Genomic DNA, 23,744 nt, shown 5'->3' with positions numbered 1-23,744 from the left:
GATAATTGGATTATATATTTTAGTGCTTAAGTTGCATAAATCTTGGAAATTAAATATACACAAAACTGATTTTCATTTTTGCTCAGCCTCTCAAAATCATTTGTTTCTAACTGATGTATACAGAAGACAACATAATTTGATTTAGGAAGCAAATAGAAATAGCCTTCTCAATGTTATATATGTGAAAACAGTGGTTTAAAGGGAAAGCCATACATCATGTACTTTATTAGTTGCCCCAAGAGAAGCCTTTCTTACTACTAAAATATGAGCTAGTTGTTTGGAATGAAATCTGTGAGTGCATTCTTCAAGTATGATGGCTTCTCAACTATGGTTAATAAAATACATATGTAGTAAAGTGTTAACTTTATGTTTGAAATCTGAAAGACTTGGCTTTTGAAATAGTACATATTACTATGCTGCCTTTTAAAATAAACCATATTATATCTGAAATGTTAATTGTTTTCATTTCCAAGATTCAGTCTGGTCCACTAAAAATCTCAAGTGTATCAGAGGTAATGAAAGAATCTAAACAGCCTGCCTCACAGCTCCAAAAACAAAAGGGAGACACTCCAGCTTCAACAGCAGGTACCTATATCTAGAATCATTCTTTTAAAATTATTTGACTTTGGGTAGTGAACACATAATGCAGCATACACTTGATGTATTATAGAATTGTATACTTGGAACCTAATAATTTTATTAACCAAAGTCACCCCAATAAACTTAATAAAATTTAAAACAACACAAAAAAATTGTACGTAAATAAATAGTTTTAATGTATTTGTACCCATGGTTAAGAGGGCGGCCCTTCCTCATGAATGACTCTTCTGGTCCCTAGCTCTAATCTTGGGGAAGAATTATTTTCACTTACCATTTTGGCTCATTTTAGGGATGGAGAGGGATACGGAATTGGGCTGGATGGAGAGGGATACGGAATTGGGCTTTATTATTAACAGCTGCTGAGTGAGGTAACAGCAAGAATTGTCTTGCCTACAGACTTTTTCTTTTACATTTTTTCCTGACTCCTAGCGTTTTCCTCTCTTTAGATTTTAAGATTTATTCTCTTTTCCCGCCTATTTTTCCTCTTTCTCTTTCTTAGTGATGAAAGTGTCTGATCTAGTCTAGATCTGTTTGTAGATATTTTTTGCCTAGATTACAGCACTTACCTAACTAACCTGTTCAGTAACACATTTGAATTTCTTATGTTTCTCCTTAGTCATTTCTGTCCTTGATTAAATCACTTGATTTTCTTCCATTGGGCAAATATTTACTATCTACTGTGTGCCCAGCATTATTCTACGCACTGGGGATATAGCAATGAACAAAATAGTAAAAACAAACAAACTCGGGGAATATTCCTTAGTGGTATAGGATGTCAGACAGTGATAAGTGTGGGAGGGAATATTATGATTTTAAATAGAGTAAAGAAAGTCTCACCTGGAAGGTTTCATTTGAGCAAAGACTACAAAATGATGAAAGAACGAGTCATTTAAAACGCTAGTGGGGAAATGCATCCCAGGCAGAGGGATCAGCTAGTGCAAAGAAAGGCTTGCTATTTTCTAGCAAGAAGCAAATGAAGCTGGAGTGGAACAAGAGGAGGACAGTAGCAAATGAGGTCAGAGAGGGAGCAGAGAGCCTGTTGGGGTAGTCCTTGGAGGCCATCATAAGAATTTTGCTTTAAAAAAAAAAAAAGAATTTTGCTCAATATTCTGAGTGGGATGGGAAGACCTTGGGAAGGTCTGAGCCAGAGGTTGCTATCTGACTTTTATTTCAATAAGATCACTGACTATTGTGGAGAATAGATAAGGGACCAATGGCAGAGGAGGGAGACCAGTTAATAATGGGTTTTGTGATAAATGGGACCTTAAGTTTATTTAAAATTTTTTTTCTCCATTTTGTTGCCTTCCCCCCCTCTATTCCACTACTAGAATTATTCATTTTCTCTTCCATCAACACTCTTATTTATAATTTACAAGCTCTTGATTTTCTTTCTTTCATGTCTATGAAATGATTTTCTTTCTTTCATGTCTATGAAATGATTTTTTTAACTGAGTTTTGTTCTTCACTAACTCACTGTCTCTTCACTGTGAACTTCTCTTTGTGTTTAAAATTGTCATCCTGTTCTTGCTCACACCTCTTTCATCTCTACTACTCTTCAGTTAAAAAAGATTTTTTTGGTTACTTTCTTTTTCTGCCTTCTTCATTACAGGCTCTTTTTTTTCCTTTTTAAATATTTTTCTACATTATGTAAATCTTATGTGCACTTCTCATATATTAATATTTAATACCACTTAGTGCTGTTACTAGAAGCCTTGCCTGAGAATAGTGATTGTTAAAATGCAGGTGGATGCTGACAAGACTCCTTTCCCTTTTGCCTTCCCAGCTGTTGTCCATCTTGTGTGGGTTTGTGTATGTGGTGGATGGTGCTCCCGTCTATTTGTGTGTTTGAATAGTGGCAGCACATGCATTTGTGTCTATGAGGAGTCAGATACGAAGTGAGTGGTGGTAGTAGATTCCTGTGTGTTTCTGTTAACCCAGGAAACTATAACTACCACGAGTAACATATCTTTATAGCACCCCAGAGGCACCTCACATTATTTCTGCAGCAGGTGATACACTGTTGATTCCAGCCCCTGTGGTTCAGCATGAAGAATCTATAAAAATTGATCACCCTCAAATTGATGAAGGAAAATCCAAGCCTGCAACTTCAGGTAGTTTACTTATATTTGTGATTTTATAAATGGTATGTTCATCAGAACTATTGAGTGCCTAGACAACCCCTACACACTATGTAAATACACCTTTACAGTTTGAAGACTTGCTTTGGGAATTTTAAAAATTTCAAAGTCTGAATAAATCTTTGAAAGCAAGGATTTAAGAACTGATCCCTATTTCTTTATGTTGGAATTATTGAGTGATAATGTGGTTTGAGAATCCTTATCACAAAAATGCCCAGTTGATATAGCTGGCAAATACAAATGATGGTATTTTTATATCCCTGTGAGCTGTTGAAATTCTGTGCTGAAACTTGATTTCCTCTTATTTACTTTTGCTGCAAGAGAAAGCATCCTCAACTTCTGTAAGGGAGCGACCACCTGAAGAAGTTGCCGCTCGCCTTGCACAGCAGGAAAAGCAAGAACAAGTTAAACTTGAGTGTATGTAAACCAGACAGCTTCTTAAATCATTGGGGTCATTTCTGTCAGTTGCTCTCTTCTTGAGCCATTGGCACAAGTTTCTCATCTATCAACTAACTATCTGTTGGTTCTTTTGTTTCTTTAGTGGCATCGCTCTATTCACTACCTTTATTTCATCATTTGTGTTCTTTCCATCTAGACTTCATTTACATCTAGGTTGTTCTTAGTGTATAGTAGGTGAAAATTCCAAATAATATATGTCCTTTCTCCATTTGTTTTTATTATGGTTAGTGCTGAAGACGTTTTATTGTCTGGTGAACAGAAATTGTTTGTTTGCAAATTGCCTAAGAGTCTTTCAATTTATTTGTGCAAGTCAGAGTGGCTCACACACTTGTTTATTACGCAGTCACTGTAGTAGCTCCCTTACCTGACATTGGTGAGGGATGGAATGCTTTACACATTGCTGATTTCCAGCTAACTGAAGCATATTTCTTCTTGAGTTTCTATTTTAATGTTTTGAGGGCCTAAACAAAGAGATTTGTAAAAAAATATTTTATGTCTTTAACAAGGCACATGGAACATAATTTATTGTACTATATTGCATGTTGCAATATAATGATGTCTCTGGAGGTAGTGGGCATGTAAATTTTTGCTAGACTGACAGGCGTTTGTTTGAAATTCTTATGGAAGGTGTTTATGGTTTTGTTTTTTGTGTCTCCTCACAACTTATATCTGTTTGTCTTGCTGCCTTAAACAGGGTAAAGGCCAGATCTTTTCTTTGGGCAAAGGCGAATTCTTTACTACACAATCTTGTTGGAAGAGTTTGCATAGTGTAGAAAGATGTAGAAAATGAAGACAGCTGGTAAATGCATATACATACACAGTATGTCAATGTGGCTCGTTGGAATCAAAATTTGAACCTTGATTTGGTTTTGTTATATTCTCCTCTGGCTAGAAGATTAAATGAAGAGTCACCTGTTTCCTTGCTCATGTTGGTTCTGCCCTCTTCAGAGGAGGCAAATTTTTTAGAATTGTGTAAAGGGTAGAAGGGACAGAAGGAACATAGATGTAGAGCATTTGTTTGGCTGCTTGGATTTTGTTTTTTTGTTTGTTTGTTTTTTTACATTCTCCTGAGTTTGTGGCCATGTTACAAATAGTTGAGAATGTTGAATAAATAACTTCTAAATAAGTGAAGTATTTCTGTTTTTTCCCACATCTTAATTTTTCCTGAATTCTCTCCTACAAATCAAGATCACTTTTTTCTTTTCTTTTCATATTTTCTTTATTTTTCACTTTTTTCCTTTTATCATATGGACTCCTTGAAGTAAGTGGTAAATTTAAGGTGACGATATCTCCTGTTTTATCATGCTCCTTTATCTTTCGTTTTGGGAAAAGTGAAAAATTTCAGAATTTTGTATGTCTTAGTTTTCTCCTAAACTTTACTTTAAAAGTGTGTGTGTGTACATGTGTGCGTGCATATGTGTGTATATGTAAAAATTTTATCAAGAATCAAAGCACAAAAATCAGCAAGTTTGACTACATCAAACTAAAAAAGGTCTGTATAGCAAAAGAAACAGCAAAATGAAAAGGAAACCTATGGAATGGGAGAAAATATTTGCAAACCATGTATCTGATACAGAGTTAATATCTAAATTATACATGCAACTCATGCAACTCAATGGCAAATAAAACCCCCACAAAGCCAGTGAGTAGAGCCCTGAAGAGGGCTTCCAGCTGGCAACCCAATCTTCAGGGGTCTTTGGGCCTCTGTAAAGTGGCTTAACTATTATTTGTGCTTGAATGTCCCACCATTATTTATGCATGTTCCTCTGTAGCCTCTTTCTCTCTTTATATCCTTTTGTCTTCATTTGAACTTCAATCTTATATATATGTTTTGATATTTTCTTAGTATTAGTTTTCTCCTTTTATCTGTGTTGCAGAGGTGCCGTGTTTGGTTCGTCAGATTCCATTTGTCCATCTCTAGCTTATGCTTCTTTTTGCTCAAAATCCCTTTTTGTTTTTATCTCACCTGCCAAATATATTCCACCCAACCATCCACCCCACCCCACCCCCCGCTTTTTTTTTGTCATCTGGTATCTGATATCTCATTGGCCTTCTTTCTTCAAATGACTCTTTTTCCATTTTGATATTATATCTAAAATTATCCCTTGCTTTACTTTAAAAAAAAATTAGGTTTCTTTTTGATTCCTGAAGCAGTATATTGAAATGTGATCAGCCTCTTGAATACTGTTCTCTGCTATTTTTTGAATCCTTTGTGGAAAAATACTGTCCATTTCTAAGCAAACCTCTCTCTCTCTTTTTTTTTTGTTTGCATGTTATCTTGCTTGTCTTTTTCTTTCTCTTGTCTGTCTCTTATCTTCTTATAGCTTGATAATATAGATAACTTACTATGAGTATCCCTTCCTGCTGAGGAGATGAAAATTAGTACCTCTTTTTCTCTGTGGGATCCATACAATTATTTAAAATGAAAAAATGCTGATGGTAATGCTGAATTTATAGCATCTAATAGGTAAAAGGGGCTATAGTGCTCTAAACCTTGTTCCTCTCATTTGAAGTAAATGCTAGCCTTTTTTAAGCAGTTTTTTTCTTTTCAAAATAAAAAGTGGGTTTTTTTTTTTAGGTGTCAAAATAGTATAATGAACCTCCACAGATCCATCATTCAGATTCAGTAATTATTAATATTTTATCGTACTTTTAAATGAAACTAACTGTAAATCTGTATGTTTTTTGTTGTTTTAACACTTTTGGGGAAATGCAGTAGAAAACTCAGTTGGAGAAGAGTGAAATTTTAAAATAAAGACATTTAGAGGGAGGGATCTGTTATTTAATGATTCTTTTTATTTCAGCTCTAGCCAAGAGCTTAGAAGATGCTCTGAGCCAAACTGTCTCCATCACTCAGCAGGCCATCATAGCTCAGAATGCGGCAGTCCAGGCTGTCAGTGCACACGCCAGCATGCTAAAAGCGGCCATGGACAATTCTGAGGTGAGCCAAAGAGTGATTAGACATGTAGTATTTCAGAAACTGATTTCTTCCTCCTAGCATGAGCTTTTTCTCACTAAGCAAGGATAATCTAAAGTAATTGTCTTAAAAAAAAAATAAGAAAAACTTTTAAATGTTCTTTTTAATGAATGTTATATGGTGTTTTATCTCAGCACTGATATGGTGCAACAATTAGTTCAGATTTGCTTTCATATCTTAATAGTGCTTGAATGTATTTGTTGTTTGCTTTCTACTTTTGCTTTAAAATCACCAACCATTTTTAAAAATAAACTCTTTATTTTGAGATACTTTTAGATTGACATGCAGTTGTAAGAAGTAATACAGAGATCCCATGTCCTAAAACACCATCTATATTACGTGCTTATGCTGATTATTTAATTTACATTGAACACTTCAGAGAATAAATTAATTACATTGAATTAAAAAAGTACTGCCGGGACTCAGTAATTTTCCTTTATAATTACATTCAGTTATTCAGTATATAAAAATATATCTTGACACCAAGTTGTTATAAGAACAAAATACATAAACTATAAATTTCATGGATCAGGATCATGCCTGATCAGTAAAGTTAGTCACCATAACTGTGTGGTTTTTAAAAAATTTAAACACTTCACATTGTTTTAATCATATAATCATACATCACATAAGAGTTAAATTAGACCTTTGATGTAAACAGCCAGAAACTACAAACTTTGAAAACTTAAAATTCTTTTTGATTCAAAGTCCAAGAAAATTTTTAATTTCAGATCAGAATTCAATCAGGAAAGTGGAAAATACACAGAAAATATTTAATAATATTTAATTATATAGATGTGGCAAGGCTGGAAGTTGCATAATATTAGGAAGGTGGATTTGAACCCAAGTAGACCAATATCTTTCAGGACACTGATTAAAAGCTTTAAATATCCATGGTACTACTTTGATGGAAGGCTGTATGAGAGAGTAGCTCCTCTTCCCCAGTGAACACATAACCTGTAGTGCATGTGGGTTAAACAGTATGAAATCTACTGCAATCAAGATTTTACAACTAAAGAACACCTTGTGGTAGCAGTTAACTGCATTAGAGAGAATTAGCTAGTATTATAAAATAATCAGAAAAATGTATGAATAAAAGTTTTGAAATGTACAAATGGATTCCAACTTTTGTGTTTTCTATAAAGAAGCTGCATATGCACATAGGCTCTATAGTACACACTAAAGTACTTTGTCAAAGCAGTGTTTGGAAACAATTGGACTTGGCTGGATTGTAGGGGAATCTGGTGTCTGTTTTATGTGGAAGCTTATCCTTGGACCTGTATAAGGAAGACTACCTTTAACAAAGGGAGACACATTTTGGCACCCAGATATGCCATTAACAAGTGATTTATAAGTCTTTTTGAGTGAGTTATAAAGAGTTTTCTTAATGCAATACCAAGTTCTTCTAACAGCATACTATAGAATCTTGGAAAATTTGTTATACTTGACAAAATATTGACATGGCCCAAACTAACATCCTTTCTAAATGTATTTTATTTTGCAAGATGACTAAGGTGGCAATTCACTGAAACATCAACTTCATTATTCACACTATAAAATTAATTTGCTTTGTCACTTCCCAACAATTTATAGAACATAAAAAAGTGAGATACAAAGATAGAAGGAAAATACCAAGTATTTCCTCTAAAAGCTGAGATTTTTAAACCTAGAGTTGGGTCTGTGGATAGACTTTAGGGGCTTATTGGACTTCGATGGAAAACATCATTTTCCCTACCCTCAAGACCTTTTCCTTCAATTATGAATATTGGCAACAAACCGCAGTAACGTTAGTACCCATAACTTTGTCACCAATAATAGAAAGCACAGGTATTTTCATATCACTTTATGGTACTTGAAAATCTTGAGATATCATTTATGTTCATCACTACTTCTAAATTAGGATATTTATTAGTCCTACCAGTAGGTCTTAATTTCTGTTGCACAAAATTTAAAAAATATAATTTTTTATGACCATCTTTCAGTGTAAATGAGTTCCTTTGTAATCCTCTAAGCATTTAAAATGGTATTCTGAGAAGCTTCCTCAGGCTGCCACTGTGGTACAGTGGCAAGGTTAGCACTGCCTTGAGGGACTTTGATTCTTTAAACTACTGATTGACAGTAGAGATACCTTTAAAATAAGACCATTCTGGATGACTTTGGGAACATAATGGAGAATTGATTTTGAATGACCAAAAAATCATAGGCGTGGCTTTTGCTGAGCCCTCCTCCCAAAGCAGCAGGCCTGGGACTGCAGAGGCAGAACTACTTGTATTTCTCACAAGGAAAGATACAAGTTAGACATCCATGGCCCAGGACACCTTACTAAGATGACAGGCATGTTCTGGCTGTGCAGCAGCCCCTGCAGTGGCCCTCCTTGGTAATTTGAAATATAATTATTGAACCAATTTAGTCACTTTTTTCCCTAGATAAAATTATTTTATTCTTTGATAATTTACTATGTTCCTGTTCACCTCCCGGGTACGAGCACAGCATACTTTCAAGATAAGCCTTACGGTGCTTTTGCTTCATATCTAAGCAGAACACATTCACTTTATATGCACTTGGCAAAAGGAAAGAGAGAAAAAATTCATTTAAAAAAGTTACAGTTAATTTAAAAATAATTTAAAATAGTTTAGACAGTTCCAGACAAGATCCCACTCATTGTATATATGATGAGGAATGTGGGGAGGATGGAAGCTGGACTCTATGCCTTCGGTGATCTGGGTTCTTGCATCTCGTAGTGTGAGTGTCTTGCTGCACTGAGTGTGATTATAGTGTTAATTATAGTGTTGCAGGTGGGGTTTTTTGTTTTGTTCTTGTTGTTTTGTTTTTTGGTATGAAGTGGCAATCATTTCCAACGCTGGAGCAAATCCACATTAGACCTGCTTCAGGAGTTATAAAGAGAAAGTTTTATATATATTTTACATTCTATAAAATTCACCTTTGGGGATTGACATTATTTGATTTTTACCTTACAAATTACAGAGGTTCATTCTTTAGGGTAATGTTTTAGAGGAGTAAGGACCATACAAATGTGTAAGCATTCTACTTTAAACTATGATTTTGGTAGATAGACCTGCAGTTAAGAAATTTTTAAGTGCTAGTGCCTCATTGACAAATGATTTAATTAACAAAATTCATGAAAAGTTAATTTTTTCTGTTTCATATCTCCTTTTGAGAGTCTAATAAAAATATCTCTTATAAAATGCTCACATGCACAGAAACAATCTTTTACAGTTTTGGTGGCAGGGATAGTTGATGAGAAATGGTTCATGGAAACCTTTGAGCCTAACCATGAACCTTAGATTAAGAGTTCCTACTCTGAATAATGACATTTACCTTTGAATTTAATGTCACTTGTTTCTGCATTTGGTCATGTTGGTCTATCCTATGACAGTAATAACAGTTATTCCTGTTTACACAATTAAAATTTTTTTTGGCGGTGATGGGATTTGGCTCTGTTTATTTTTAAAGAATTATTTTACAAAACAGTTGACCTGCAATATTATATTTGTTTCAGGTGTATAACATAATGATTAGACATTTACATACTTTGCGAAGTAATCACCCCAATAAATCTAGTAACTAAAAATTTTTGTTCAGATTGCAGGTGAAAAAAAGTCAGCACAGTGGCGCACTGTGGAGGGTGCATTGAAGGAACGCAGAAAGGCAGTGGATGAGGCTGCCGATGCTCTTCTCAAAGCCAAGTAATTACATGGACTTTAACAAGTAATTAGGGCCTCCTGGTGGCTTTCTTTGGGCTGGTTGTTCTTTGTACTGTCTGTATAAAAAGAGGAAGCAGAGAAACCCTTTCCTCCCTTCACCTGTTCTTGATCTATTTTGGTATCAAGAACACAGGTTTAAAAGTGAGAGAGGGAATAAAATATAATTAGACAAAAATAAATTTGACAGAAACTTATATAGGAATCTTACATAACAAGCAGTTTTTCTTTGGATTATTGCTTACATGATACATCTTTACAGATTTCCTGAGATTCTGCCTTAATTTCAAGATTTTTCTTGAATGGTTCAAGCAGTTTTATCAGAATTTAGAATATCTTGCAATCTCTTTGCCTTAACTACCAAAGTAGTCATATATAATAGGTTAGTTTTATACCACTTTGACCTTGATTCCTGGAAGTTGGCTAAAACTAAGCTCAAGCAAACCAAGTACTAAGTCATCCTCTGAGAATGGAAACCTACCTTGGAATATACGCTCTCATCAACATAGTGGAATTGTTACTTGTCATTTAAGATTGCTGTCTTAAGATATTTATTATTGATAAAAGAAAGCCTTCTAATAAAACGAACATATTCTTTAGGAGATTTAAGACATTATGCTCACATCTAGACCATGGGTCATGCCTCTGAGCCTATGTTTTGTGGTGGGCAGACTACAATCTATCCAACTTGTGAAACATTCTGAATAGCAAGGGCTCCCCGACACCTAGCTACTTGCTCAGTGAGCTTTTTGGTCTCCTCTCTTGCTTTTGCCTTCTTTATGTGCTATCTCATTGGCAGGGGAGTTAGCCTAATCCTTGCAAAAGCTGCTGTTTATTCATGTGGCAGGCCCTGTGCCAGGTACTTCTTATGAATTGCCTCTAGTCCCTATTATACAAGCATGTGCAGCAAAGGAAAAGCTGATCTGGGAGGTAAATCCAAGTCTACCTGGTCCCGAAGCCTGTCTTTTCCTGTACACCACTTCTCCGGTTCACTGTAGTAAATCTAGCTTTTGACTGAGGTGTTTTCAGTTGTTAGGAAAACCTCTCTGCCTATTGAGTAATGTTTTTCAAATTATATTTTTTTAAAAGATTATAAATAATTATATGTTATATTGACTTCAACCTCTTTAATACAGTTGACAAGGAATACTATTAAATCTTTGTTTTTGTTTTATTGGTTTCCAGAGAAGAGTTAGAGAAGATGAAAAGTGTAATTGAAAATGCAAAGAAAGAAGAGGTTGCTGGGGCCAAATCTCATATAAGTGCTGCAGAGGGAAAACTTCATGACATGATAGTTGATCTGGATAATGTGGTACAAAAGGTGTGTTTTTTAGGTCTTTTACAAGTATTTTTTACTTTTAAATATAACCCTTTAGTCAAGTGATTTTAAGAATTCAGGAAAATAAAATTCCTACTCTCTCTCTCCCTTTTCCCTTGCAAAGAATATTGTTACTAATTTTAAAAACTCGACTTGGACACAAAGTAGATTGTTCAGTATTGTTGATACTTTTTATAATAGATAACATTTTTTGTTATTATTACTTATGAAAATTTTCATTTTGTGGCAGATATTCTGTCTGCACTTGTGATCTGTATGACTGGTTGGCTGTGACCCAGAGAAAGAGGGATGGGGCACAGTAAGCTGGGAGAGGCCTTGTCTCATGGTATTTGAATAGAATTAGAAGGAAACAAAGACAAGGCTTATGTTCCTTTTTCTGAGCAATAGATTTCTCTCTTTATGTTGTTTATATATTCCCAACAAAATGTCAATAAATAAATGAATGGAACTTCTGTTTTTTGGAGTGTGTATGGTACTTTTTGCTCACTTTAACCACATATCCCTTGTATTTGTTCAGGTTGAAGCAGCTCAGTCTGAGGCTAAGATCGTGTCTCAGTATCATGAGCTGGTGGTCCAAGCCCGGGATGATTTTAAGCGTGAACTGGACAGCATTACTCCAGAAGTCTTGCCAGGGTGGAAAGGGATGAGTAAGTACAACTGAAGTGTTGGCACTTTTCTCTTTTTGTTTTTAACAACTTACTTCAACTCTCTTCATCTAGCCCAAACCCCTCCGGCATGCATATCTCACTTGGTGTACAGTAAATATTTTCAACATTTTATTTCAGTCACAGCCATGACAAGTGACACACCTGTGACAGTACTCTCATGGTTTTAACTGTAGTGGACGTAAGTTCCAGCTAGTGTTTAATTCCATCATCCGTGATTCCATTCTATTACTCAAAAAAATTTTTTTTTTGGAATCTAAGTGAGAGTGACATAACCTTGATTGTATTAGAATATTATATATATGTAAAGTTGTTCAAAACCGTTGGACTTTAAAAATATTCATAATGAATTACTTAGGCACACCTTATGACTGCTGTGTGACAACACTGTGGTTGTAAACTCGCCCAGGGTTACTGCACTGAAAAGGAAATTGGCTGTGTGGCTGTCTCCTCGCAGATAGCTCAGACTGAGGGAACTTTGATGATTAAGCAATATACAGTGTAACTGCATATTATAGTCTCATTTTCCTGAAGTGCTGTGAGGGTGGTAAGAATTAAGAGGTTACCAGTCTTAACACATCAAAATACTATTTAAATGCCATTGTCTGTTAGAAACTGAACATTAGGTAGGATCTGAAGAACTGGTGTTACAGGCCTTTCTGGGTTGAAGATAAGGTTGCATCATGGCACCACAGCTGGTCTAAGGAGCTAAGGTAATAAAGACCAGTATAGGAATTTTATATGTATAATGGTCAGCCAGGGAGATTTAACAAGAAGTGAAGTCAAGGCTGTCAAAAATAACTGAGACATTTAGTTAGTTTTTTTGACTGCAGTTAATTCACTTAAGAGGGAGATATCAGACTCATGCCAAAAGAAAAAATAAAAGCAGTATTTATAAGAGGGGATAAAGTGCAGAAAGACAGTTCAGTCTGGGAACAGTGACTCTTGTTTGCACATCATTTAAACTGACTAGCAGCTAGTAAAGAGGGCAGTGTGAACAGACTGTCCTTGAGCAGGCTTAAACGGCATCTGCACCATTTCCCTCATCAGAATTTCTCACGGGCTGTGCTTCATTGAGGTCACCCCAGAGACTTTTCCTCTTGCCCCCCTCCACAAGTCACTGTACCACATTATCTTATTTTATCCTTTTGAAATTCTTATTCACTTGATTTTGTAATTGTTATGTGTCTCTATCCATTAGGTATAAGCTCTTTGGCATAAATGTGACATTAGTAGATAATGGAGTGTCTAGGTCAGCTGAATTAAATGAAATAAGGTTGAAAAGGCAGGACAGCCTTTGTCTGTGGAGAGTTAGTTATGGGTGCTATCCCTAGGAATTTGCATTTTCTCACTTAAAATATTTGTCTTTGGTCTTCCCACTAGGCTAAATCCTACTAATTGTCTCATGCTAGCCTTTGAAGTTTTTAACTTTTTAAAAATTCTTTTGCTGATTTTGAAAATGCCTACTGATAAAACATGAAAACATTGAAGTATTCGTTCTCAACCCAGGCATTTTTGACCTCCGCAGAGGGACATTTGGCAATGTCTGGAGATGTTTTTATTTGAGGTTTACACCTGACATCTAGTGGGTAGAGGCCAGGGATGCTGCTAAACATCCTACAGTACACAGGCCCCTCACAAAAATAATCATCTGGCCCAAATCGTCAGTAGTGCCAAGTTTGGAAAACGAGCATTAAAGAAATGTATCACGTACAAAGTGAAAGTCCTGTGCAATGCAATCTCTGAATTACTTTCTCCCACAATCTCCATTTAATATTTTATTAATTTTAAAATAGATTATTTACACAATAAAAAAATTGAAAAGGAAAAAATGGCATCTGGTGTAGTTTGCCTTTTACCCCTGCCTGCAGCCACAGTTTTTCCTCCAGTGTTACTGACTTCTTGTGTGATAATAAAGTACTCCATGATTACCCCAATCCTTAACATATATCCTCACTGCTAAAATCTGAACTCATTTAAGACCTATTCCAAACTCATTAGTACTGATTGGTATTATCAGTTACTTTGCTCTTATTAGTCTTATTTCCCTAAGTTATAAATTTCCTGGTGATATTCATTTGTATAATACTTTTTCTTTGTTTTCATAGCTGAGCACAGTGTCAAACATACAGTAATAGCTAACATAATAGCAAATACAATAACATAATAATAGCAAACATAATAATAGCTAACAGAACATAATAAATATTCCAAGTGCTTCATTCATATTAACTTATTTAAATTTCATTACAGTCCTGTGAGGTAAGTGTTGTTGTTATGTCCATTTTATAGATGAGAAAACCGAGACTCAAGTTAATTCACCCAGGTTTGGGGATAGAGCCAGGATTTTATTCTTATCCACTAACCCCTCACTGTTCTCTGCCCGATTGCTTTGTATTGGTGGTATAAGATCCCCTTTAAGGTGTTTGAGGAATTTTTGATGTGATTGTAAAGATGAGGAAAATACATTTTTATGAGAGTTGAAGGTATAGGGAGGGATGCCTAGGGACAAGGAAGCTAGTTAAAAGCTGCTTGAGTAATCTGAGGGTGAAGTGATATGGGCCACCCTAGTATGTGTGCCAGGAGCAGTGAACATGAAGAATAGGAATGAATCTTATATGTAATCATTTAGCAATTGATTTGTTGAACCATGAGGTATAGTATCTAGTGAAGTTGACGATATATACACTCCCTGATCCAACGGTTCAACTGCCAGGTACGTGGTCAGGAAGACTCGCATGGGTACTTAAAAGATACTCGTAAAAATGTTCGTAGCAGCACCATAAGAGCAGAAAAATCAGAAACAGCTCAGTGTACTTCACATATAGCAGTGCAAATGAATGAACCAGAACTATATCTCTCAAACATAGATGTTAAGAAAAACAAAAAAAGTTGCAGAAGAATACATAGAGTAAAATACCACTCGTGAAGTTTAAGAACATAGAAAACAAAACCATATATTGTTTAAGGATGCATACATATGTAAAATATAACAAAATGAATGATAAACACCATATTCAGCAGATAGCCCTGTGGAGAAGGGGGAGGAGCCATTAGGAAACGTGCATGTGGCTGTTGCCAGGGTGAGAGAATGGTGTGCAAGTTATAAATTGTCAGTATTCCCAGGCCACCTTTTCTTTATTGCTTATAGGCTAGTATTTATAGCCATATTTATATGCCGTGGTGAGACTGACATATTATTTCTCATCTTGTCCGTCTTTGCTAGTTTTTCCTTCAACATTAGGACATTCCTGTTTCTCTGGTTAATACTAGATTAAGTGGTTGAAATTCAGAGCCATTTTGGATGAAAAATACCTGTCTGAACTTACTGGATCCAGGGGTCATACCCAGGATGTTAAGAAGCTCATCCTGACTGGCAGCTCCCCTCTCCCATCAGGTGTTCAAATAGTAGCCGTGTCGGAAAGCATCATCCAAACTATTCAAAATATTATTTTTCTCTATTGTTGAATCAGGCGGTCATGGTTCTTAGTTTAATTTGTACAGGTTAAATGCAAATTTAGTGTGAGTTCACTGTTTTCACATTTCCAGAGAAAAAAAGATATAATTTCTTAGTTATTTGAAATGTTAGTAGGAGTGTAGTACTGAGAACTGTGTCTTAGTGAAATACTCTATGAACTAATGCAAATGGAGAGGATAAATGAGAATTAGTTTCTATGTAAAAACGAAGTTGATTGTTTTAGCAAAAATAGTTAGAGATGAGTCCCTGAAAATGAAAACTACTTTTAATATCAATGACTTATTTTTTAAATCTTAGAATTTACCTTGATTTATATTGTTTTACAATCTTTTTGAATTTTAGGGGAAAACTCTCTTGGTTTGCTTTCTAATATTAAAATAAGCTTTTTCTACTGGTTTCTCATTCCTTCTTGTTTCCTTTTGGATAGTCCTATTATTAATGATTGATAACTGAAATATGTATATTCTTTTTTTTCAAACTTTTTCTTTTCCTTTGTAGCTGTTTCTGACCTAGGTGAGTAATTATCTGTCTTTTATGTTTAAAGGCTTTTGTTTTGAATCTTAAAAGACTGAAATCTTTCTGTTTTGCCTATGATTCTTATATGTTAAACCATCTAAACAAGATAAAATGGAATTATGTTGTATGTGATAAATCTGATTTGGATATTTTTCACATCGTCACTCATCTACAAAAATGTTTTACGAAGTGATTGGAAACTTGTAGACGTAGCTATATTATATATACATATGCACACATATTATATATATGATATGTAGATGTATATACATACATATAATATATATTTAAGTGTTTGTTTTGTAAAATTTCAAACATTAAAAAGTCGGAAAAGAACTGTAATGTACTCCTATGGACCGACCTATCACCCATCTTCTGCAGTTTTCAATACATGACTAGTTTTGTCTCATATATTCCCACAGCTTATTTTGAAGCAGATTCCAGATATCATACTCTATTACTTGTAAATACTTTCAGTATGTTTTTTTTAAAACATCAGTATACCATTATCATACCTAAAACTAATAATTCCTTAATGTCATCAGATGTCTATTCTGTGTTCAGATATCCCAATTATTTTATAGAATGAGGTTTGTTTTTTTTTTTAGTTGTTTTATTCAAATCAGTATCCAAAGGAGTTACACATGTTGAATTTGGTCAATAAATTCCTTAACCCCTACTTTGTTTTTTGCTTTTCAATCTATTATAGAATAGAGTCGTTTATCATAGTATTTCTCACATGCTGTATTTTGCTGTTAGAGCCATAATTTTTAAACTGCGCTAATAGAACACTCCTGGAGTGTGAAATTGGGAGGAAAAGAATGTTGAATCAGAATCTTTCAAATCAGAATCTTTGGGCATGAGTATTTTTAAAAGCTTTACAGGTGATTCTGATGGACAACTCTGGTTGCGGATCACTGTCTTAGATAATATCATCTGTTTAAGAAAAAGTATACAAACTCTTATTAGGGAAAAGTCTGAGAATTTGATTTGAGTTTTAGCAGAAAAGAGTCTTTAATTGGATACCTGTTATGACTAATCATAGTTATGCATAGATGTGATTGTATATGTAAGCTCTGTCTTTTAGAGGCAAAATTATAGTGAGTTATTAAGCCAATTTATAATTAGTTCAGATTAGAAGTACTAATTTGGGTACCTGGAAAAGAACTGATTAATATACTTGAAGGCCTGCCAAAATTACTTTGCTTGGGATTGAAAACACCATAACAATTGAAACAAGTTACATTGTAGATGTATAATTTTGGCAAAATGATTAACAATTTAATGTGGTTTCTCTTTAGCTGACAAGCTGTCTCCTGATGATCTGAACTCCCTGGTTGCTCATGCACATCGTCGCATTGACCAGCTAAACAGAGAGCTAGCAGAACAGAAAGCCACGGAGAAGCAGCACATTGCATTAGCCTTGGAAAAACAAAAGCTGGAAGAAAAGCGGGCATTTGACTCTGCAGTGGCAAAAGCATTAGAACATCACAGGAGTGAGATACAGGCTGAACAAGACAGAAAGGTAGAAGAAATGAGAACAGTAGCCTAACATAAAGTGAATCTGACTGGACTATCTACTTTTAGAGATAATACTAGCAGTCACCGACTGTAAAAGACTAGATGGAAGTCATGTCAACCTACCTCTTGAATGGTGTTTTTGCCCTTGTGCCAGTCAGAACATCTAGGGAAGGATTAATCTGCTGGAATTCTTTTATGTAGAGCAGATGCAGAAGTGTAAGAAAGTAACACGCTTCTGTTATCCAGGATTAGCTAGCTTATCTTTTCCCAGGGGAGCTTCTGCCCCTTGAAGCAGTGCTGAAAGAATCTCTGTTGGATGCTGAGTATATTTTTCTCTGCCAATGTTTTTAAATAGTTGGTGGTTAAGAATGGATGGAATAGCTCTTTAGTCTTCTCTCTGTGCACATCATACATTATAGGTGTCTGTAAGCTGATCTGGAACCTGAGTACTCTCATACTACCTTCATGTCCTCTTGGCTGCACAAGCCGACCACTCCCTCCTCCTTGAAACTCTTCCTTCCCTTGTCTGTGAGAAGACTACATTGTTCTGGCTTTTCTCCCACCTGCTGTGGCCACTCCTTGGCTTCCCTCTTTGCTCAGCCTCTCAAATACTGGCACTCACTGACATGGACTCCTAAACCTCTTATCCATCTAAACTGTCTCCAAGTGCTCTTAACTAGTCCTATGGCTTTGAAGTGTAAGTATTATCTGTCGCTTGAGACATTTATATTGCTATCTCCGACATCTGCGTTGGCTTCAGTTTCCCGTCCAGCAGCCGACTTGATATCTCCACTTGGATTTTCAGTAGTCATCTCAAACTCAGCATATTTAAAACAATTTTCTTGATTTTCTCCAGTTGGTCTCCCAATCCCTCCCTCAACTTGTTTCTCTCTAAATAAACCTCCATCTACCCAGTTGCTGAAGTAAAAAAGCATGCTTAGTTTTTCTTCCATCAACTTTCACATCCGGTCCATTGACAGATCCTATCAGTTTTGCATCTGGAGTAAGTCCCATGTCTGTTCACTTTTCTTTTTCCATTACTACCATCTTAGTCCAGAGTATTATCTTTACAGGTTCCATGTTTTCATACCCATCTTTCTTTATCTATTTACACAAACAAATGGTTCTTATGAAAAACGTTCTGATCAGACACAAGGCTGCTGAAGATCCTCCACTGAGTTCCCACTGCATTTAATATAAATCTTTTAAATTCTTAACCTATACCAGTAAGGCCTCTTGAGCTTATTCCTGTTTGCTGTGAGCCAGGCCTCCCTTACTTCCCTTATTTACCTGATATCTTGTTTTGGTTTTGTTTTGTTTTTTTGTGGTGATTTGGTGCCTTGACTATATATCTTTTGCCCTGGGGTCTTTGCTCTGCCTGGTACATTTGTTTTGATTCCTGTCTTTAAACCTTAGTTCTAAGCTTGGATGTCACCTCAGCACCTCCTTTCTTATCCCTTCAATCTAAAGTAGAGCCTCTGTATTACTTTCTCTCACATTGTCCTATTTATTTTCTTAAAAACAAGTATTATAGTCTGAGGTGTCCATTTTGTTTACTTGTTTACTGTCTGTCTGTCTTGAGCACCACTGCATCCAAGCATATAATAGGCACTGCCTGGCACAGAGCTGGCACTTCATAAATGTTTATGCCCTGACTGAGTGGATTCATTCATTCATTATGTTGTTTCTGAGAATAAGTACCTTAATGAATTCCAGGTAATCAGTGTTAAATAATTTGCAGTATGACCCATGGCTAATTGTTAGGCAAGACATTATATATGCTTTTCATAGTTTTGGTTTCATTTAGTCTGTGTTGAATCTATATATTAAAATAAGCAGTTTCAGAGCAGTTTTCTTTATTTAGAAGAAATTGTGTTCAGCACCTGCCAGATATTTATTAATTTTCTTAACAGCTTATAGATGAGAAAATGGAAATGGTAATTTCCCCAAGGTCACACAGATGGTTACGGTAAAGCAGTGTTTTATCTCAAGTCTTTTTATTTATTTTTTTCTGCGTTTTTTTCCCTCTTGTTTTTTTCCCAAGTCTTTGTAGTGATTTTTTTCCCCCGTGATCTGGGATTTGGGAAATGACCCTATTTGCTTTATATAGGAGGCAGCCTAGTGATAAGGAAAAAACAGTTTTGGAGCCAGAGAGACCTTGTTTGAAATCTGATTTTTGCTACAGCTGTGTGACCTCGTTTGACTCACCTTCCAGCGTTCAGCTTTTTGATTCATATAAGAAGAATGTGTATGTGTGCATGACGCATCATCGGGGATCAGGACATGGAAGCTGCTATAATCATTGTTACTAGTTTTTTTCTCTTTTTCTAAAAGTGTATGTGTAGAATTGGGAACTAATCATTACTGTTTGGTTTTGCAGGTAGAGGAAGTCAGAGATGCCATGGAGAGTGAAATGAGAACCCAGCTTCGCCGACAGGCTGCTGCCCACACTGATCACTTACAAGATGTTCTCAGGGTACAAGAACAGGAACTGAAACATGAATTTGAACAGGTGAGGACCCATTAGAAGGCATCAACCTCCTTTTCCCCTTTCCTTTAGTAACAGTCTCTCTTTTCCTTTTAATGTGCTCTGTGTGTCATTCCTCTGAGGAGATGGAAGAATAGGGAAAAGTTTCTAATGGTACCTACTCTTGGTGGAGTGAGGCTTTTATATATTTGCAGAATTGCTCCTTTTTACATAAAGGGGTGCCCCTGTGTTACTGATAAGATGTGTTTTGTATCTTTGTCCTGGTCATTTAGAGCTTTCAAAGCTTTATGAAGGGCTGGTACACGGGGTTTCAAAAATGCAGATAATAATACTTGACACATGTAGTTAATGAATGAATCCATTCAGTCAGTGCATAGATATTTATGAAATGCCAGGCAGTGCCTACTATATGCTTGGATGCAGTTGTACTCAAGACAGACAGACAGTAAACATGTAAACAAAATGGACACCTGAGACTGTGGTACTTATTTTTTAAGAAAATAAATAGAGCAATGTGAGAATTGACACTGCTTTATCCCTACAAGCTCCTGTGGATTACATGGTAGTTTTTAGATATTTATATCTGAGGAAATTTCCCAGAAACATTAAGTTTGGAAATCATCAAGATACCTTTAATCATAATTAGTTTTTACTCAGCAAGTCATTTATAATATATTAATTTATTATTTCATCTCACAAAAGGGAAATGAGGTTTTCTACATAAGGAAATCTTCCAGGAAATTGAAACTTATGCCAATATGAAAAGGCATTTTATTTTAAATTCTATTTGATGGGTGTTTTTCTAAGAAAAGTGGATGCATATATAAGCTCTTAAATAGAGGATATTGATACAATTTAGTCTAGTTATTATGTTTGTATGGTAGTACAGTTACTTTACTTTCTAAAGTTGGCATTTTCTCATTTTAATAGCCTTCTCTATTCTCCTGTTAGTCTGCTTCCTCCAATATTAGGTTCCATTAGTAAAATTTGTAGAAAGTTACACATTAAATATGAGTTTTAGGAAATTTCCAAACCTTACACATAATGTAGGTATTTCATGAGAACTCTTTCTGAACTTCTAACGGCCCTCTTTTTTTTTGGCGGTAGCAGTTGCTGGAAGACTTAAGTGTCCTTACATGTCCATTGAGGTAGCATCTTGTTTTCTGTACACTATGTTTTATTTCAGGACCTGTCTGAGAAACTCGCTGAACAAGAACTACAGTTTCGTCGGCTCAGTCAAGAGCAAGTTGACAACTTTACTTTGGATATAAACACTGCCTATGCTAGACTGAGAGGAATCGAACAGGCTGTTCAGAGTGAGCACGTGGGCCTCTTAGATAATTTTATTTAATCCAGCTTCCAATGAGGATAATGGGATACATGCATTGACATTAAGGCATAAATATGCTGAAGTCACTCTAATAAATTTTATTCATTTCTTAGAAAATTAGCCCTAAGTTAGGTAATTTTGGAATACAGAGAGTCATGGGAGGAAATTTAAAAGAATTTAAAAATTAAATCTTAAGGGTTGCTTTATAGTGTAGTCTTTAGCACGTCTGCTTTACACGCAGAAGGTCCTGGGTTCACGCCCCAGGTGGAGCCCCGGACCGTACCCCAGGTGTGACAGGTCCCAGAGAGTGCCAGGCCCTGGCGGGGGTGGGGCAGGGGGAGGATGGGACAGGGAGCCAGGCCCCGGGGGCGCCTGGCCCCAGGTGCACGCAGCGAGGAGGCCCCAGGTGCACACAGGGAGGAGATGCCCCGCCTTCAGAGATCCAGTTCTTAAGGGGAAACGGCAACATCCATAGGTCAAGGGTAGAAGTTGGAGGAGGAAATTAAAGAGGAGAGAAAAAAATTTTAAAAATTAAAATTAAAATTAAATCTAAATAAGTCGAAGCTTTACTTCTTATATGACAAGAGATCACCATTTATGAGGCAGTTTACTCAGCACACTTTGGTTATGTCTCATGTGCCTTGAGTGGAGCAGAAGGTCAGTGTGGTCCTACGCTGTGCTCCATGCTGTGCTGACCTGCCTCTAGGTCTGTAGTCAGAGGGGTTATCTGCAGGTGACTTGCTGATTCCACTCAGTCAAATGGACAGTAGATATGCTGAGGCCTCTATGTGCCACATTGAAAGGGAAATGTCTTAACAATGAGGATGTAGATAAAATGGGTTTGTTTGGGATATTATGAAATCTTTTTTGTCAGATAAAGATAAAAATAAGATAAGTTTCAAGATCCAATAGTCCATTATTTATTCGAAGTCTCCCATCCCTTTTTAGGAAGTTTCTGATGGCCTTAGCATAAGTCTCAGCCTAATTTAAATATCATGTTTCCTTCTCAGACATTTCCGCAGATAAATATCTGAATTAGATGCCATGCATTGTCCTAGATGTCACAGGAAGACAGAAGGGAGACTCAATTGTGCTTGTGCACATTAAGTCCTGCTTGTTTTCTCCACTGGCTTTAGGATAAAAGGTCCTCATCCAGTTATGTTGTGGCTTGTTGCCTCCTATGAAGAAGCCAGCTAGAAAAGAACACCTCAGGGCAGGGGGGTTGGAAAAGGTACTTTCTGGCCCCATATTTCACATGTGTGGATTTAGCTTGTTGAAGATATATCAGTTCTCCGGATGTACAAGTAAGACGTGTAGTCATGTGAAAAGAAAAATGTTTTTCTTTGCTTTTGTTTTCTTTATAGGTCATGCAGTTGCTGAAGAGGAGGCCAGAAAAGCCCACCAACTCTGGCTCTCGGTAGAGGCATTAAAGTACAGCATGAAGACGGCATCTGCAGATCTGCCCACTGTTCCACTGGGTGGTGCAGTTGAGGCCATCAAAGCCACCTGTTCCGATAGTGAATTTGCCCAAGCTTTAACCTCCGCTATCCCTCCAGAGTCCCTGACCCGTGGGGTGTACAGTGAGGAGACACTTAGAGTCCGTTTCTATGCTGTCCAAAAACTGGCCCGAAGGGTAGCAATGATTGACGAAACCAGAAATAGCTTATACCAGTATTTCCTCTCCTACTTGCAGTCCCTGCTCCTCTTCCCGCCTCAGCAACTGAAGCCACCAGTGGAACTCCGCCCTGAGGATATAAACACATTTAAGTTATTGTCATATGCCTCCTATTGCATTGAGCATGGTGATCTGGAGCTAGCCGCAAAATTTGTCAACCAGCTGAAAGGGGAGTCCAGACGAGTGGCACAGGACTGGCTGAAGGAAGCCCGCATGACCCTAGAAACTAAACAGATAGTGGAAATCCTGACAGCATACGCCAGTGCCGTAGGAATAGGAACCACTCAAGTGCAGCAGGAGTAAGGCCTAGGAGGAATGTTGTAAAGTCCTATTTCTTGTCAAAGGAAATCCGCAGTAATACATGAAAGGTTTGCACCAGGGTCCCTGAATTATCTAGAAAGGAACAGGTACAAATACTGTTCTAAATGTTAACACTTGTTGCATTTGTGTTTCCACTTGCTATCATGTCACTGAACTCCCGGAGTGCTTTTTTGCAACTTGTGTAACATTTTTCATTTTTCAGGTTTTACTGATCAGGCTTATGAGCCAGTCAAAATAATGTTTGTGATCCCTATTATTGATTTTGCCCTTGGAGCAAACTGAATAAAACAAAAATACGAAAACTGAGTAGCTTATTCCTTTTCAAAAGGTGCCCTTTCTGGCTCAATGTGTTATAAAATTTCCTTAAGGAGCAGCAACAGCAAAAGTTGAAGTCCTGTGCACTTGGTTTCCAGGCTGTGAAATGGGTCCCAAAAGTCCAAGGCTTGTCTTGACGCTGACAGTTCTGGTGAACTGATTCCTGCTGGTCAAACTCAAGAGAGATTTATAAGCCAAAA

General features: G+C 36.4%; 1 protein-coding gene across 9 annotated transcripts in view; it reads left to right on the top strand.

The window, feature by feature from the left end:
• The window catches only part of IMMT (inner membrane mitochondrial protein), a 37,080-nt gene extending 13,545 nt beyond the window's left edge, over positions 1-23,535 (top strand). Inside the window, exons 4-15 of one of the 9 annotated variants that reach the window (XM_039852355.1) lie at positions 474-585; positions 2,607-2,711; positions 3,060-3,155; positions 6,002-6,138; positions 9,778-9,881; positions 11,082-11,217; positions 11,753-11,882; positions 15,877-15,891; positions 17,196-17,419; positions 19,796-19,927; positions 21,090-21,219; positions 22,598-23,535. In XM_039852355.1, the coding sequence (XP_039708289.1) occupies positions 474-585; positions 2,607-2,711; positions 3,060-3,155; positions 6,002-6,138; positions 9,778-9,881; positions 11,082-11,217; positions 11,753-11,882; positions 15,877-15,891; positions 17,196-17,419; positions 19,796-19,927; positions 21,090-21,219; positions 22,598-23,211 (1,935 nt within the window). In that variant the 3' untranslated portion in view covers positions 23,212-23,535. The remainder of the gene's footprint in view (positions 1-473; positions 586-2,606; positions 2,712-3,059; positions 3,156-6,001; positions 6,139-9,777; positions 9,882-11,081; positions 11,218-11,752; positions 11,883-15,876; positions 15,892-17,195; positions 17,420-19,795; positions 19,928-21,089; positions 21,220-22,597) is intronic. The other 8 variants (XM_039852356.1, XM_039852364.1, XM_039852360.1 and 5 more) reach the window with 8 other exon arrangements.
• The last annotated feature ends 209 nt before the right edge of the window (positions 23,536-23,744 follow it).

Source organism: Pteropus medius, unplaced genomic scaffold, assembly GCF_902729225.1.
Source record: "Pteropus medius unplaced genomic scaffold, Ma_sr-lr_union100, whole genome shotgun sequence".
In the NCBI taxonomy this organism is placed as follows: Eukaryota; Metazoa; Chordata; class Mammalia; order Chiroptera; family Pteropodidae; genus Pteropus; species Pteropus medius.
Note: the sequence above shows the minus strand (reverse complement) of the source record. Positions and strands in the feature narration are given on the sequence as shown.